At 55.8% G+C, this 15,193-nt stretch overlaps 1 protein-coding gene across 1 annotated transcript in view; it reads left to right on the top strand.

Moving 5' to 3' along the window:
* Positions 1 to 15,193, top strand: part of ATP2A3 (ATPase sarcoplasmic/endoplasmic reticulum Ca2+ transporting 3) — a 96,878-nt gene that overhangs the window by 69,119 nt on the left and 12,566 nt on the right. Inside the window, exons 10-16 of the mRNA XM_036754319.1 lie at positions 1,494 to 1,596; positions 2,306 to 2,437; positions 3,015 to 3,140; positions 6,157 to 6,375; positions 8,784 to 9,119; positions 9,527 to 9,747; positions 14,590 to 14,792. Of these exons, the coding sequence (XP_036610214.1) occupies positions 1,494 to 1,596; positions 2,306 to 2,437; positions 3,015 to 3,140; positions 6,157 to 6,375; positions 8,784 to 9,119; positions 9,527 to 9,747; positions 14,590 to 14,792 (1,340 nt within the window). The remainder of the gene's footprint in view (positions 1 to 1,493; positions 1,597 to 2,305; positions 2,438 to 3,014; positions 3,141 to 6,156; positions 6,376 to 8,783; positions 9,120 to 9,526; positions 9,748 to 14,589; positions 14,793 to 15,193) is intronic.

Raw genomic sequence — 15,193 nt, 5'->3', positions numbered from 1 at the left:
CAGGGCTGGACTTTTTGTGTGTAAGAATGGTAAGTTTTACCAGTTGTGTGTCACTTTGGGCTTAGAAGAACAATCTGGCTAAAATCCAGCTGAACAGAGCTTGGGAAGGGGCTCCTGTTAGTGAGACACCTTCCTGGGATCCTGGCTGGTCTGATTGGCATGGAGGTCCATACTGTTAGATAGTGACCCAGAAACATGGGACCACAGGGTGACCTCAGGTCAGGGACTGTGGAATACAGAGATGGAGCATCTCGGGGGAGGAATGGTCAAGAGGTCAGTGTCCCTAGATGGAAAAATATTCTGGGGGTGGAGTGGAAGGTGTGAGGGGACGGCTAGCTTATCGAGGGCTTTGGGTGACAAACAGAGCATGTTGGTTTTGATCCTGGAGGTGATGGTGAGGTTAATGAGCAGTGGCATGACCTGGTTGCACCTGAGTGGAGGATGGGCTGGAGTGGGGAGAGGTCTGAGGCAGGCAGATATTCCTTACCCTGCTCAGCACTATGACCGCAGTCCAGCTGCGAGGGGAGGAGGCTCTGCATCAGGGTGGGGGCAGTGCCCGAGGAGATGAGGGGGCATAGCAGAGAGGTGCCATGGAGATAGGATCAGCAAGATTTGGCACCAGAGAGAGTAAGGTTGTGGGTCTGGCTGACGGAAAGGATGGTAGTGCCATTGACCACAGTAGGGAAGGTGAGGGGGGCAGTTTGGAGGCAGATGAGGAGTTTAGGATGTCTGCAGGTCATCCATGTCGAGGCATGTAATACGCAGCTGGAGATAAGAAAGTGGAGGCCATCAGAGAGACTGGGGCAGGACAGAGAGATCTGAGAATCATCAGCATAGAGATGGTCCTTGAGTCCATGGGAGCTGAGGAGATCACCCAGCGAAGCAGGACAGAAAGAGGAGAGAAGGGGGCCCAGGACAGAGCCCCATGGTCAGAGGGCATGATGTGGAGGAGGAGCCATCAGAGAGGGAGGAGGAGAACTAGGAGGAGGGTCAGGGGTCAGGAGAGTTTCCAGGAAGAGAGAATGACCAACAGTGTCCAAGGCTACAGAGAGGCCGAGGAGAATGAAGACTGAGAAAAGGCCATTGGGTTTGGTGATTAAGAGATCATGGATGGTGTGGGTGGAATGACAAGGTCGGGAAGGGATCATCTTTTGCCCCCACTGATCAGGCCTTTAGAAGGGGTGGCATCATCACGGAGCACCAGACTTGGATGGAAGAGGCCTGGCAGCTCAGGCTTTCTCGGTGGGGTCACTCTAGGAGGGGTCCCCAGAGGCTCCTGCCACCTGTTGGTAAACATTTTAGAAGAATCTCAGTTTGGGGAAGGCTCCGAGGGAAGTGGGCTGATTCTGGAGAGGGACGTGCATGGAGCCTTCCCTTCTCTCTGCTGCCTAGCGTACAGCCAAGGCTGGGAGGCCCTTCACTTGCTCCAAGGCCCTGCAAGTGGGGAAGGCCAAGCAGTGGCTACTGCCAACCTCTGCTCTGGGCTCTTGTAGGCTGAAGGATGGGGAGCCTGTTCACAGCAGCCAGTATGATGGGCTGGTCGAGCTGGCCACCATCTGTGCCCTCTGCAATGATTCATCCCTGGATTATAGTGAGGTGAGTGGCTGGGCTGTGCTCAGGGTATCTGAGGATCCAGGGAGACCCCCTCCCCCAGCTTACATCCCCTCCAACCCCAACGGTGTCTTGGGTATAGCTCAGAGGCCTCTCAGGACCCCTTCCCGCCCTCAAGAAACCCTAGGATTCTAGCTGCTAGAGGTGGCCAAGGACACTTGCTCCCTCATGAGAGCAGAAGGAAGCCCCAGCTTTGATCAGAGAGGACCTTAGGGGCAGAGGAAGGACTGTGCCCATGGCATGTGTGTGGTGGGGAGTGTCAGCTGGCCAGAGCGGCTGCCTCCTGCCCTCTTCTGGGGCATGGCCCACCTGCCTGGGTATTCAGGGCCAAGCACAGGCTGGCCTTGAGGTCCCCGAGGCCCCCGCTGGCTCCAAGTGTCTGTAGAAGCGCAAGCTAGCTTGTTGTCTTCAGTACAGCTGATTCGGCCCAGTTTTGAGAAGGGTTTGAGTGGCCTCTGCCCCCTGGGCATCCCAGAGCTGACCCCAAGGCTTGGGGGCTCAGGGCCAGCAGGACCCTACCCTTACACATGTTTGCTGCACCTGTTGCATGGCCCTCAAAGCCCAAGCCAGGAGCCCAGGGGTGCCCATCCCCTGCCAAGCTTGCCTTGGGCTGAGGAAGGCAGGCTAAGAGTGGGCAATGGGGAAGATGCCTTTCCATGCCCACCCTGACCTTGGATGTCTGCCTTGGGGTCAGTCCAAGAAGGTCTACGAGAAGGTTGGCGAAGCCACAGAAACGGCCCTCACCTGCCTAGTGGAGAAGATGAATGTCTTCGACACAGATGTGAGCCAGCTGTCCCGGGTGGAGCGAGCCGGAGCATGCAATGCGGTGAGTGAGTGCCCAAAGGGCCACAGGGAGGCTGGCCCAGCACTTCCTGAGCTAGCCCCATGGCCCCTCCTGGAAAGGTCACCCCTGCTCCTGTCACTTCCCTCGAAGATCTCTCCCCCACCCCCTGGTGCCATCCGGAAGCCTCAGGGCCCCTCTGGGTCTCGGCTCATGGGGCAGTGGAGCGCAGAGGAAAGAAGCCTGGACTGGCCCCCTGAGGACGTGGTTCCAGTCTGGGTTCCAAGCTGTGGGCCCCCAGTGCCTGGTGGTTCCTTCCTGAGTCTAAAGCTGAGGCCTTGGGGTTAGGGAGAAAGAAAGAAGAGAAGGGATTGGGGGCCTGGGTCTGCCTGCCTCCTGTGAGCTTGGGCCAGGGGCCACGTGAGCCCTGGGGCCTGCCCTGTGGCCTGCTGGGCTGTGGGAACCACTGTGCTGGTGCAGGAGTCACACAGAGAAAGCCACTAGACCAGACGTAGATTTCCTAGGCATGTGGCTGTCCGCCGGCATCTCCCTCCAGGATGCTCATCCTTACCATGTCCGCCTCCTCTCCTGTCTGACCCTGACTGCTGGCATCTCTCTCCAGGTTATTAGACAGCTGATGAAGAAGGAGTGTACCCTGGAATTCTCAAGGGACCGCAAGTCTATGTCTGTGTACTGCACACCCATCGGCCCAGGCCAGCCCACCTCAGGCAGCAAGCTGTTTGTGAAGGTGCCCTTCTCCCCAGCTGGGATTGGGGGGGGTGGCGGGGCAGGGATGGAGTGAGGGTCCAGCGGCACCATCTCCATGTGAATGCCGGGGGCCAAAGTCTATCCAAGGCTCCTCCATGGCCCCATGTGGTTGCCTCCCTCAGGAGAGGTGGGATGACCAGAGCAAGGAAGGGCCATGGGGTGGCGAGGGGAGGGCCCTGGCCCTGGAGCCTGATACCTCCCAATTTTCTGGTTTACGACTGGGAACATCCTTCAGCTTCCTTATCTTTAAACTGGGAAATGCTGACTGCCCCATCTCCCTCCCTCCTGGGGTCTCTGTGAGGCCTGGGCCCTCCAGAGCTGCACTTCTCAAGGCCACCACTGCCCTCAGACAGATCTTGATAACCTGGAGCAGGGAGGCAGGGGGCTGGAGACCAGGCCTCTGGGTGAAGGATCGGGGACGTTCAGCCTGGAGACTCACCCCTGGGGTGGGGGTGAGGAAAAGAAGAAGCAGGCGGGACAGGAGGCAGAACCAGGACTGATGGATTGGAGGTACAAAGAGAAAAGATCCAGGTTCCATAGAAAAACGATCATCCTAATAATAATGGACTGGGGTATCCTGAAAGGTAGTGAGCTCTCTGTCTCCTGGGAGTATTCAAGCTGAGTCTGGCTAGCTGGAGTCTGGTCAGGAACACTGTAGAATGGGGGAGGTTGGGTCTGCAGGGTCTGCAAAGATCCCTTCTGATTGTGAGTCAGCGATTCAGTGAAACTTGGCCCGGGTGCTATCCTCCCCTCCCTGCTCAGAGGCAGCAAGACCCTGTACCAGCCTGCTGCCAGGGGAGCCTGGACTTCTGTGATGCACTCTGTCCCTTTGTCCCCCCTGCCTCCCAAGGGCAGAGCACTGGCCTGGCCACACCGGGTCTGTATGGAGCCTAGGGTACACTCCTGGGTAACAGCCCTGATCAATCCAGAGATGGAGAATGGGTTTTACGGGCCACGGTGGCTGAGTGGGGTGTCCGACCCTAAGGCTGGGGCTCTTCACACTGCCCCCGGCGGCCCCATGTGTGCAGAGGCAGGGGGAGTGTGTGGTGAGAGGGCAGGACAAGGAGAGGACCTCAAGGGGACCCCCTCCCCACCCCACCCTCATCACTACGGAGTCAGACAGAGGCAGAGGAAGCAGGGGGAGTCAGTCAGAGGTCCCTGTGGCCTCAGGCTTGCCTCCTGGGTACCAGGCTGCCCCATCTCATGGGTGGCCACCTGAGCTCCAGGTCTATTTGTAACTGAACAAGAGTCTCTACCTTGGCATTCCTAACCACCGGGCTTCTAGCTTCTGCTTGGAGGCTGTCTTTCCATGGCTCCCCTACCTTGTCCTCGTGTGTGGCCACACCAACTGAATTCATCGTTCTAGATTTGATCTGGTGTTCTAGGCTGCCGAGTCTTTTTGTATCCCCAGGGCATTGGCTCTCCCTCCCAGCTCTGTGTCCTTGACGCATTTGATCAATATGCCCTCTATGCCAGGAGAGCCATACCCTGATCCCTGGGGCACTCACCTGGAGACCTCTTGCCCAGTCTAACCCATGCTAGCTGAGCCAATCAGATCATGGCTGGGGCCCGGGAGGTAGCTTCAGGGAGGCTGTCCAGGGCCGGCCAGCCTCCCTGCCCAGAGAGATGTTCTCAAGGCCCCTAGAAATTCCTTAGGTTGGTCAGGTAACTTCCACTCAACCCCAAGCACTGAGAATCTTGTTCCACAAACTGATAATCCAGGCACTGCCTGTGTCTGCCAGCTGGTGCAGGATTCTGTCAGGACCAAGGTATGCAGATCACCTTAGAAGCCAGTAGGTGGCGCTTAGGGCCATGCCACCAGGGTGCTGCCCTGGCTTTTCCCATCACGACATCTTCCCAAGTCTGTGGGAGCCTCCAGAAGTCCCAGCCCTCCAGCTCATCTGTGCTCCTGAGAAAGGGTTGGCAGAACAGACTTTTCTCTCTGTCAGGCTGGCCCTGAGTTGCGAAGGAGGTGGTGGTCTGCCTGCCTCCACCCTCAGACCTAGCAGATCTTCCTTCCCTTGGCCACTGACTGACTTCTCTCCAGCCCCTTTGGTTCAGGTAGCATTTGAGGGGGAGCCTCAACTTTTACTTTGGAGAAATCGAATTTGTGCTGGAAGGTCAGCTCCTACTTGTCCCCCCATCAAGCCTTCCTGTGGCTCAAAGAGATTGAGGGCTGCTCTCTGAACCAGAACTGAGGGCCAGGGTGCCATTCCTGTGGTTAATTGGGTGAAGCTGTCTGGCCTCTTGCACAGAGGGACCAGGCCTGGGATGGGGGGCACCAGGCCACACTCACTCCTGAGGGAAGCTGGAAGCCCCCAACCCTGAGTCATTCTGGCCAGAATGTCTCCTAATTGGTCTCTCAGCAGGTCCCCTATAAGCAGGGACTGGTGGGCAGAGACAGGGGGAGTGCCTTTCAGGTGGAACAGGGGATGAGTGTCCAGGGAGGGCCCAGTGGGTCAGGAGGGGGCATATTTGGCCCTGCTCCTGCCTCCCTTTACAGCTTCTTGGGCCACAGGGCCCAGCTGTTTAAATTTTGGGCAGTCAAGATTAAAAGAGAGAAGCTTCTGGTAAATGGAGGAGATCACATGGGGCTTCTACTGCAGAACCCCAGAGCTTCCCAACCAGCCCAGGCCTCGGCAGCCTCAGCACAACTCATGTCTCACTCCAACGCAAAAGTCTGGTCCTAGGAGTCATGGGTGGGGGGCAGCTGTGGAGGCCAATTTCAGTGTGATGTTGGGAAGAATTTCTGAACCTTGGAAGCTCCCCAGGAGAGCAATGGCCGGCTTCTAGCTCTCCTTTACAGGAGGTCCTACAGAGACTGGGGAGGTGATTGTCTAGGACCCTGTAGAGGGGCTTTGGGTCAGGTGTAGGATGGAGGGGAGGCAGTTGAGGGTCCAACCAATGGAGGCTCTCTCACTTGCCTTCGCCTGGAAGGGGCTTTCCAGGCCAGGTCTACATAGAGCCCCCTTTTCCCATTTCTCTCCATTCCACAGGGAGCCCCAGAAAGCGTGATTGAACGTTGCAGCTACATGCGTGTAGGCACCCGAACCGTTCCCCTCACCCCTGCAGCCAGGGAGAAGATTCTGGCTCGTATCCGGGACTGGGGTACAGGCATCGACACCCTGCGCTGCCTGGCACTGGCTACCCGAGATGCCCCTCACAAGATGGAGGACATGCAGTTGGACGATGCCACCAAGTTCATCAACTATGAGGTGAGTATCTGTCTCTCCTGGGCCCCATCACCTACACTGCCAGCATCCCCACTGCATCTGCCACCTCCATCTCTGGGATCCCATCACCTGACCACCTCATACCCAAGTTCCCATCATTGCCTCCAAATCTCCCCCCAAATCTGGGGTCCTCACCCCCCTTCCCCACCTCAGCCCTGGGCACCTCCCACACCCATAGTCCCCTGGTGCGGCACCCTCCCTGAAGAGAGATAATGGCTACCAAGGACATGCCCTCAGAGCTAGCCTGGGTGAGGGCGATGCTGTTTTCTCTGTCCTTAGCCTCAGGCCCCGGGAGTGCCCCCAAATATGCCCAGTCCATGAGTTGGTCCAGACTCTCCTAGAAGTGTTTTCTGACCCAGCCCTGGGGAGTGAGCAGTGCAGGATGGATGGGAGGACAGCCTTCAGGGGAAAATGGGAAGGACTTTTACTTCCTCCTGATTGCCCTCTAGCTAGCTGTGTGGCTTCTGTGGGCACCAATTTCCTTATCTGTAAAATGGCTGTGGTAGGTGGGTGAAGTGGTGTTAGACGACTTCAAAGGTCCCTTGCTTGTGGCTCTGACACATGAAGGTTCTCCTAGTGTGAGTCTTTCACCCACTAAGCAGGGCAGAGCCCTCCAGCTGGGGCCCATCCCCCTGCACTCCCAGTGCCCACAAGAGCCAGCACTTGCCCCCTCTCTTTGCCGCCCAGTTCTAACAGACAGTCGGGCATTGCCGTCCTGTTCTAGCCCCCTGGCCTCACTCTGGGGAAGGCTGGGCTGGGGAGGGCAGAGCTGGCCTCCTGACGTCAGCCTCAGAGGTCAGGCTCGGCTCAGCTCCTCTGAGGGGGAAGCCCCTGCAGAAATGGGTCCAAATACCTTTTGGACCTTGTATTTTCTCTTGGTTCAGCACCAGGGCACGTTAAGACACCTGAGTGAGCGCGGGGAGGGCGCAGGGGAGGGAGTGCGAGATGCTGCAGACCCCTGAGCAAGTTCGGGGAGAACGCAGAGGAGGGGGAGGAGGAGGGAGATGCTGTGGACAGCTGAGCGAGCGTGGGGAGGGCGCGGAGGAAGGGGAGGAGGGAGATGCTGTGGACAAGCGAGCGTGGGGAGGGCGCACGAGAGGGAGCGCGAAACGCCGCAGACCCCTAAGCAAGTGCAGGGAGGACGCAGAGGAGTGGGGGGGGGAGGAGGGAGATGCTGTGGACAGCTGAGCGAGCGTGGGGAGGGCGCGGAGGAAGGGGAGGAGGGAGATGCTGTGGACACCTGAGTGAGCGTGGGGAGGGGGCACGAGAGGGAGCGCGAAACGCCGCAGACCCCTAAGCAAGTGCAGGGAGGACGCCGAGGAGTGGGGGGGGGGGGAGGAGGGAGATGCTGTGGACACCTGAGCGAGCGTGGGGAGGGCGCGGAGGAAGGGGAGGAGGGAGATGCTGTGGACAGCTGAGCGAGCGTGGGGAGGGCGCGGAGGAAGGGGAGGAGGGAGATGCTGTGGACACCTGAGCGAGCGTGGGGAGGGCGCGGAGGAAGGGGAGGAGGGAGATGCTGTGGACACCTGAGTGAGCGTGGGGAGGGGGCACGAGAGGGGGAGGAGGGAGATGCTGTGGACAAGGGAGCGTGGGGAGGGCGCACGAGAGGGAGCGCGAAACGCCGCAGACCCCTAAGCAAGTGCAGGGAGGACGCCGAGGAGTGGGGGGGGGGGAGGAGGGAGATGCCGTGGACACCTGAGCGAGCGTGGGGAGGGCGCGGAGGAAGGGGAGAGGGAGATGCTGTGGACACCTGAGCGAGCGTGGGGAGGGCGCGGAGGAAGGGGAGAGGGAGATGCCGTGGACACCTGAGCGAGCGTGGGGAGGGCGCGGAGGAAGGGGAGAGGGAGATGCTGTGGACACCTGAGCGAGCGTGGGGAGGGCGCGCAGGAAGGGGAGGAGGGAGATGCTGTGGACACCTGAGCGAGCGTGGGGAGGGCGCGGAGGAAGGGGAGGAGGGAGATGCTGTGGACACCTGAGCGAGCGTGGGGAGGGCGCGCAGGAAGGGGAGGAGGGAGATGCTGTGGACACCTGAGCGAGCGTGGGGAGGGCGCGGAGGAAGGGGAGGAGGGAGATGCTGTGGACACCTGAGAGAGCGTGGGGAGGGCGCGGAGGAAGGGGAGGAGGGAGATGCTGTGGACACCTGAGCGAGCGTGGGGAGGGCGCGGAGGCTGGGGAGGGACCCGAGTCAGAGCCGAGCCTGATCTGCTCGGGGCAGCCGCGTCTATTAAGCGCTGGCTCTGGGCCGGGCACAGGGTAGCCAGGAGGGCTTCCCGGGGAAGCGCGTTATCCCAAACACCGTGGACGGAGGGCACAGAGTGCATGAAGCGGAGGGCTCGATGAGGAGGCGCGCCCCAGCCCGTCCAAGCGCTCGCTGCGCCTTTTGCCTGCAGATGGATCTCACTTTCGTGGGCTGTGTGGGGATGCTGGACCCTCCCCGGAAGGAGGTCACCTCGTCCATCGAGATGTGCCGCAAGGCTGGGATCCGGGTAATCATGATCACCGGAGACAACAAGGGAACGGCGGTGGCCATCTGCCGGCGCATCGGCATCTTTTCGGAGACCGAGGATGTGTCCACGAAGGCCTACACGGGCCGAGAGTTCGACGACATGGCCCCTGAGCAGCAGCGCGACGCCTGTCTGAACGCCTGCTGCTTCGCTCGGGTGGAGCCGGCCCACAAGTCCAAGATCGTGGAGTACCTGCAGTCCTTCCGGGAGATCACGGCCATGGTGAGGTTCGGGAGACTGGGCGGCCTGGCCAGGGCACCCTCAAGCCCTGCCCCTGCCCTCCCTCCCCCACCCAGTGCTTATGGGAGGGGACCCATGGGGGGGGGAAGAGTGGAGGCTGAGAGGGCAGGGGTGAGGGAGGGCACCTGGGGCCCCATCTGTAGATGCCACCTTGCGCAGCTGCTCCCACATCTGTGGGCCTTTCCCAAGCCTCCCCTTCGGCCCCTTAGAATGATCATCGCCAATGGTGGGGTTGGAATGAGGGAGCAGGACCCTCCCTGAGGGGTAGAGGGTGAGAGTGTGCCCTGGCACTTTCCAAGCTGGGGGCCAGGAAGAGTCTTTGCCAGTGTGTGAATAGATCACTGGGCCCCTCCTGGAGGCTCACCCTCTCTCCTGGACTCTCCTGGCAGACTGGAGATGGTGTGAATGACGCCCCTGCCCTCAAGAAAGCCGAGATCGGCATCGCCATGGGTTCGGGGACAGCAGTGGCCAAGTCTGCGGCAGAGATGGTTCTCTCTGATGACAACTTCTCTACCATCGTGGCGGCAGTGGAGGAGGGCCGGGCCATTTACAACAACATGAAGCAGTTCATCCGCTACCTTATCTCCTCCAATGTTGGGGAAGTCGTGTGGTAAGAGATGCCCGCCTGCCCTAGCCACACAGGGGCCTTTGGACTCTGTCCCCTTTGGACAGGACTCAGCCCTGGGCCCTAGAGACAAGAAAACCGAGGCCTGGTGGAGGGCAGGGACCTGCCCAAGGTCAGAGAGTAGTGAGGGAGAGGCAGAGCATTCTGACAGCTAAGAAATACTAAAAACCCCAGAGAGGCCCCTCTGGCATGTTGGATAGACCCTCTGTAGAGGTTTGATGGAGCAGCACAAAGATGGGGGGGGAGGGAGGAGGAGGAAGCAGCATGAAGGGGGTGTAAGCTGCACCCATGGAGGGACCAGAGCATCTGTGTGCGTGAGATTGTGGTTCCCCCAAAGTGTCAGAGGGTCGACTTGCAGATGTTTCTACTCTCCACTTAGCCCAGTGAATTTCCTTTTCACCTACCAAGCGCCGTTCAGGGTTTCTTTCCCTTTGGGAAGAAGGGGCCCAGTCTCTGGAGCATGAGGTTGGCTGGGCCCAGACTGGGCTGAGGCTCCATTGGGATAGACCCAGGCTCAGCCGCTCCTCTTGCCCTCTCAAAGGCTCTGCAGGAGTAGCAGGGATGGAGGGTTTGCAGGCTGTGCCCATCCTGCCCAGCCCAGCCTAGCCCAGGATGCTTCTGCTGGGGGAGGGGCTTATAATTCACAAACAGGTGTTTGTGGGAGGGCCCAGGGTTACACTCACCCCACGGAAATGTTAGCTATCCATGCTTTTTCAGCACGTGGAACCCCAGAGTGGGCAAGGGCCACGGAATGTGGGGCATGAACGTCTAAGCTAGAGGAGCCTCCCAGTTTGGAACAGCAAAACTAGGCTGGGGGTAGGGGGGTGGGGGTAGAGCACAGAACCTAGAACACCCACACTGGAGGGAGCGTGGGAACATAGAATGCAGTGTCCAAGCTGAGGGGGATTTTAGAACCTAGAACCTGGAGCATCGAGTTAGGGGGCAGTGCCTTAGAACCCAGAACAGAGTGCGCTAGTGAGAGGCCCTTCTGATCTTAGGTGGTCCAGTTCCCTGCTTTGACACATAGGGAAACTGAGTGAAACTCTTTGGCCACAGCATCACCCCCCCCCCAACATAGCAGGCAGCGGATCCTTGGTGACCCCTCGGCTCCTGATCCAATGAGACACAGTCTGAGGATTGAAGGGGAGCAAAGGGGTACCCAGCTGAGCCTCTGCCCCTCACCTTCCCAGGCAGAGACAGGCTTTCTCTGCTTCACTATGTCTTTGTGGCGGTCTCTTCTTTTTCTATGTCACCACGATTTCCCTCAGTATGCCCCCTATCCTTTCTAAATGGGCAGCCCATGCAATAAACAATAATTTTAAGGCAGGGGCAGAGGGGGAGAGGGAAAGAGAGGGGGGGCGGAGAGACACAGAGAGAGACAGAGAGAGAAACAGAGACACAGAGAGACGCAGAGAGATAGAGAAAGACAAAGTGAGCAGTCATTTTGTACAGGGTTTTCTTGGCTCTCCTGACTTTACTTTGCATTAGTTCATGGAGATCTTTCCATGCTTCTTCTCTTCCATCGAATTCATGTTTTACCATTTCCCAATCAATGAGCATTGACTTTGTTTCTAATTCTTCCACAAAACATAGTCAGCGTCTTTCTTTTTTAAATACTTCCTGTGACAGGGAGCTCACTACCTCATGAGGCTGATTGCCAAGACACACTTCCATTTGTGCTTTATGGGTTCCAAAGTGCTTTTTTCCCAGCATCCTTATGAGGAAACTCCTGTTCAAGAGAGGTTGGGTGACTTGCCCCGGGCCACACGATGGTTGGGTGTCAGAAGTGGGATTCCAGCCCAGGCCTCCCTGATAAGCCCCTGGTACCGCTCGGCTGCCATTCTAGAGGGCCTCTGCACGAGTGTGTGCTTACATACTGCACACTCAAGCACACACATGTCCAGGCTCACACGGGCACAGGTGAACACCCGAACGTGTACAGTCCTAGGGGCCCTGCATGATCTTGGCACTCGCTGGGAACTCGGCCTTCAACACATCACTTCATTTTAGTTAGACTTATCCTCATGTTGAGCCAGCCCCGCATCCCTGGTTGTGGCGTATGCTCTGTCTATACTGAGCTTGCTCATGGTTTACTTACAATCTCTGTGTTGACGTTCATCGGAGGCATCTAGATGGTGCAGTGGATAGAGCCCTGGCCTGAAGTCAGGAAGATCCGAGTTCAAATGTGACCTCAGACACTTACTACCTGTGTGACCTTGGGCAAGTCACTTCACCCTGTTTGCCTCAGTTTCCTCAACCGTGAAATGGGAATTAAAATAGCGCAGGGTTGTTGTGAGGATAAAGCAAAATGTTTGTAAAACACTTAGCACGGTGCCTGGCACATAGTAGGCACCATATATGATATGATAAACATTTATTAAGCACGTGCCATGTCCTGTGCCCGGTGCTGAGTGCTGGGGATACAAACAAGAAAAGAAAACACAGTCCCCACCCTCCAGGAGCTTATATTCTAATGGAAGAAAGACATCGGACAAAAGGGAACTGAAAGGGGGAGGGCACTGGGCATGGGGGCTTAACGAGGGCGGAGCATCTGCCTGGCCTCCCAATCCTCCGTAAAGGGAGGCAGCAGGAGGTGCTTCTGCTCCAACTTCCAGTGAAAGAGGCAGAAGCAGCAGAGGGCCCTGGGGAGGCGTGAGCGGCAAAGCTGCAGCCATCTTCACGATGAGGCATTTCCTGGGGACTGATTTAGCCTGAGCAGGCTCAGTGAAGGCAGTCGAGTAAGTGATGGAGCTGAAACCAGACAGATCAGCTGGTGACAAAAGCCGCATAAACCCTTGTGCTCTTCCCCTTCCTCTTGCCATTGGGGTTACTGATCTTTCTCTGCTTTGTCTTTGCCTGGTTTGGATGTGAAGGTCACATTTGTGTCATAGAAAGAAACTGGAAGAAGAGATTTTCTTCTTACTGCAAATGGCTTGTGTAATATCAGCAGTGTTTCTCTTGGGATGTTCGATAGAATTCACTTGTGAATCCGTCTCGTCCTAAAGATCTCTTTTCCAAATACTTTTTCTGATATTGGGTTATTTAAATAGTTTCTTATCTCGATCATCTATATTTTTGTAAGTAGACATCTGTTTTCTCTTAAGTCATCAGTTAGCATATAATTGGAAAAATAGTTTCCAAGAATTTCTTGTGTTTTCTCTTTACATGTTGTAAATTATCCTTTTTCGTTTTTGACACTCTCTTTTAAATCAGATTAGTTAACTCTACTCAGTTAGTTAACTCCTACTTTCATTTATCAATTTGATGGTCTTTTTGCTTTTAATTTTATTAAACTCTAATTTTCATAATTTCTATTTTGCTTTTTGAGGATTTTAAATTTATTGCTCAAACTTTTTGAAATTGTTTGAACAACAAATTTAAAATCTTCAATCCTCAATTAAAACAACCAGTTCACTGACTTGTTCTTTCTTTTTTTGTTCTTTATTTTGTTGATGAAAGCATTCAGAGATATAAATTTCTTCCCATAAATTTTATCCACGTTCTATAAGTTTTGGTATGTTGTTTCATTATTATAATTTTCTTTGGTGAAATTTTCTGTTGTTTCCATAGTGTATTCTTTGAACCACCAGTTCTTTAGAATTATGTTATTTGATGTCCCATTACTTTTTAATTTTTTTCTTTAAAGGTCCTTTATTGAGTAATTTTATCACATTATGATCAGTAAATGATATGTTTAATATTTCTCCTTTTGTATGTTTTGGGCAAAGTTTTCATGCCTCATTATATGGTCAGTTTTTGTAAAGGTGCCATATGTAGTTTAGGAGTATGTAAATTTCTTTCTGTTTCTATTCAGTAATAACCAGAGGTATATCATACTTATTTTTTCTAAAATTTTATTTAGGTCCTTAACTTTTTTCTTATTTATCTTTTGGTTCAATTTCTGGGTCTGGAAGAGGTACATTAAGGTCCCTATGTTCTTAGGTGCATATATATTGTGTTGGTCTTGATGCATTATCTATGGTGACTTTGAGAGTAATGTAATTTCCCTGCTTATCTGTTTTTATCTAATCTACACACACACACTTGCACACAACATCCTTATTTTAAGTCATGATTGATATCCTTGCTTTTTTGAGTCCAACCAAAGCATAATAGATTTAATTCCAGCCTCTCATTTTAATTTTATGTGAGTCGTTAAATTTCAAGTGTTATAAACAACATACTGTTGGATAGACCTGGGTTCAAACTCTCACTGTGCCTCTCACTACCAGTCTGGTGGGATGGATCACTCAGAGCTTGAGGGATCAGAGAAGCCATTCATTTCGTAAAAAGGTACCCCTGGGGAAGCCCCTGGGGAAAAGAAGCCCTCAGGTGGTTAAAAAGCAAAAAGTAAAAGCAGGCCAGAGCCTGGGCAGGAGCTTAAGGGTGGTCAGCAGAGCAGCCCCTGTGGTCTGGGGGTGTCTTCTCCTCCTCCCTCAAATGGCCCAACACAGACTGCTCCAACTCCTTGGTTTACAACAGACCGCCTCAGCTGATGATTTAGGGGCTTCCCCAGTTCTATGAGTGTCCTGCCCACAAATCACTCCTGCTCTCTGGTCCTCAGTTTCCTGGGTTGCTCTGGATGGCCTCAGGTTCCCTTCTGGCTCATAGTCAGGCTCTGAGCCCCTGACCAGGAGACCAGGCGACCAGGCCTCCAGGCCCTGAGCCAGCTGGTCTTTGAGAACCTTCCCTGTCTAGCATTGGGCCAGTCCCTAGGCTGTGTGTCCTAGGGGGCCCACAGCCAGCAGATGGGCCAATGAGTGGGGATGCCCTTCGGGAGGGGGCGCAGAGGCCAGGCCCGTGAGTGAGTCACGGCTTGGTCTCCAGCATCTTCCTGACAGCCATCCTGGGCCTTCCGGAGGCACTAATTCCTGTCCAGCTGCTCTGGGTGAACCTGGTGACGGATGGGCTGCCAGCCACAGCCCTCGGCTTCAACCCCCCTGACCTGGACATCATGGAGAAGTTACCCCGGAATCCGCAGGAGCCCCTCATCAGCGGCTGGCTGTTCTTCCGCTATCTGGCCATTGGAGGTGAGTGCGAGGCTGGGCCTGGGCCTGATTGGCTAGGCTGCAGGCCTGCCCTGGGGAAGCTTGCAGTCTGCTGGGGGATAGGACAGAGCCTGAGGAGAGCACCGCACAGATCTACATGGCAGGAGCCAAGGAGAAGGCGGAGGGTGCGTGCCTTGCCCTGGGCCACTGGTGCTGGGTGAGGATGCAGAGGAGGAAAGGGGAGAAGGAGGAGGGCGCTCCAGGCAGGGAATGTGGAGGCCCCCAAGCAGAGGCAGGAGGCATCAGGGCCAGGCACTGTCCCAGGGCTTGGTTGGGGTGGGGCATGCAGGGAGGGAAGGAGCCAGATGGGGAGGCCTGGGAGGTCAGGATCCGCAGTGGGTAGTCTGTTGGGCTGGGCCCCAGGGAGCCCCAGGAGGCTCTAA

Source organism: Trichosurus vulpecula, chromosome 4, assembly GCF_011100635.1.
Source record: "Trichosurus vulpecula isolate mTriVul1 chromosome 4, mTriVul1.pri, whole genome shotgun sequence".
NCBI lineage: Eukaryota > Metazoa > Chordata > Mammalia > Diprotodontia > Phalangeridae > Trichosurus > Trichosurus vulpecula.
The sequence above is the reverse complement of the archived record's forward strand: the minus strand, read 5'-3'. Positions and strand labels throughout refer to the sequence as shown.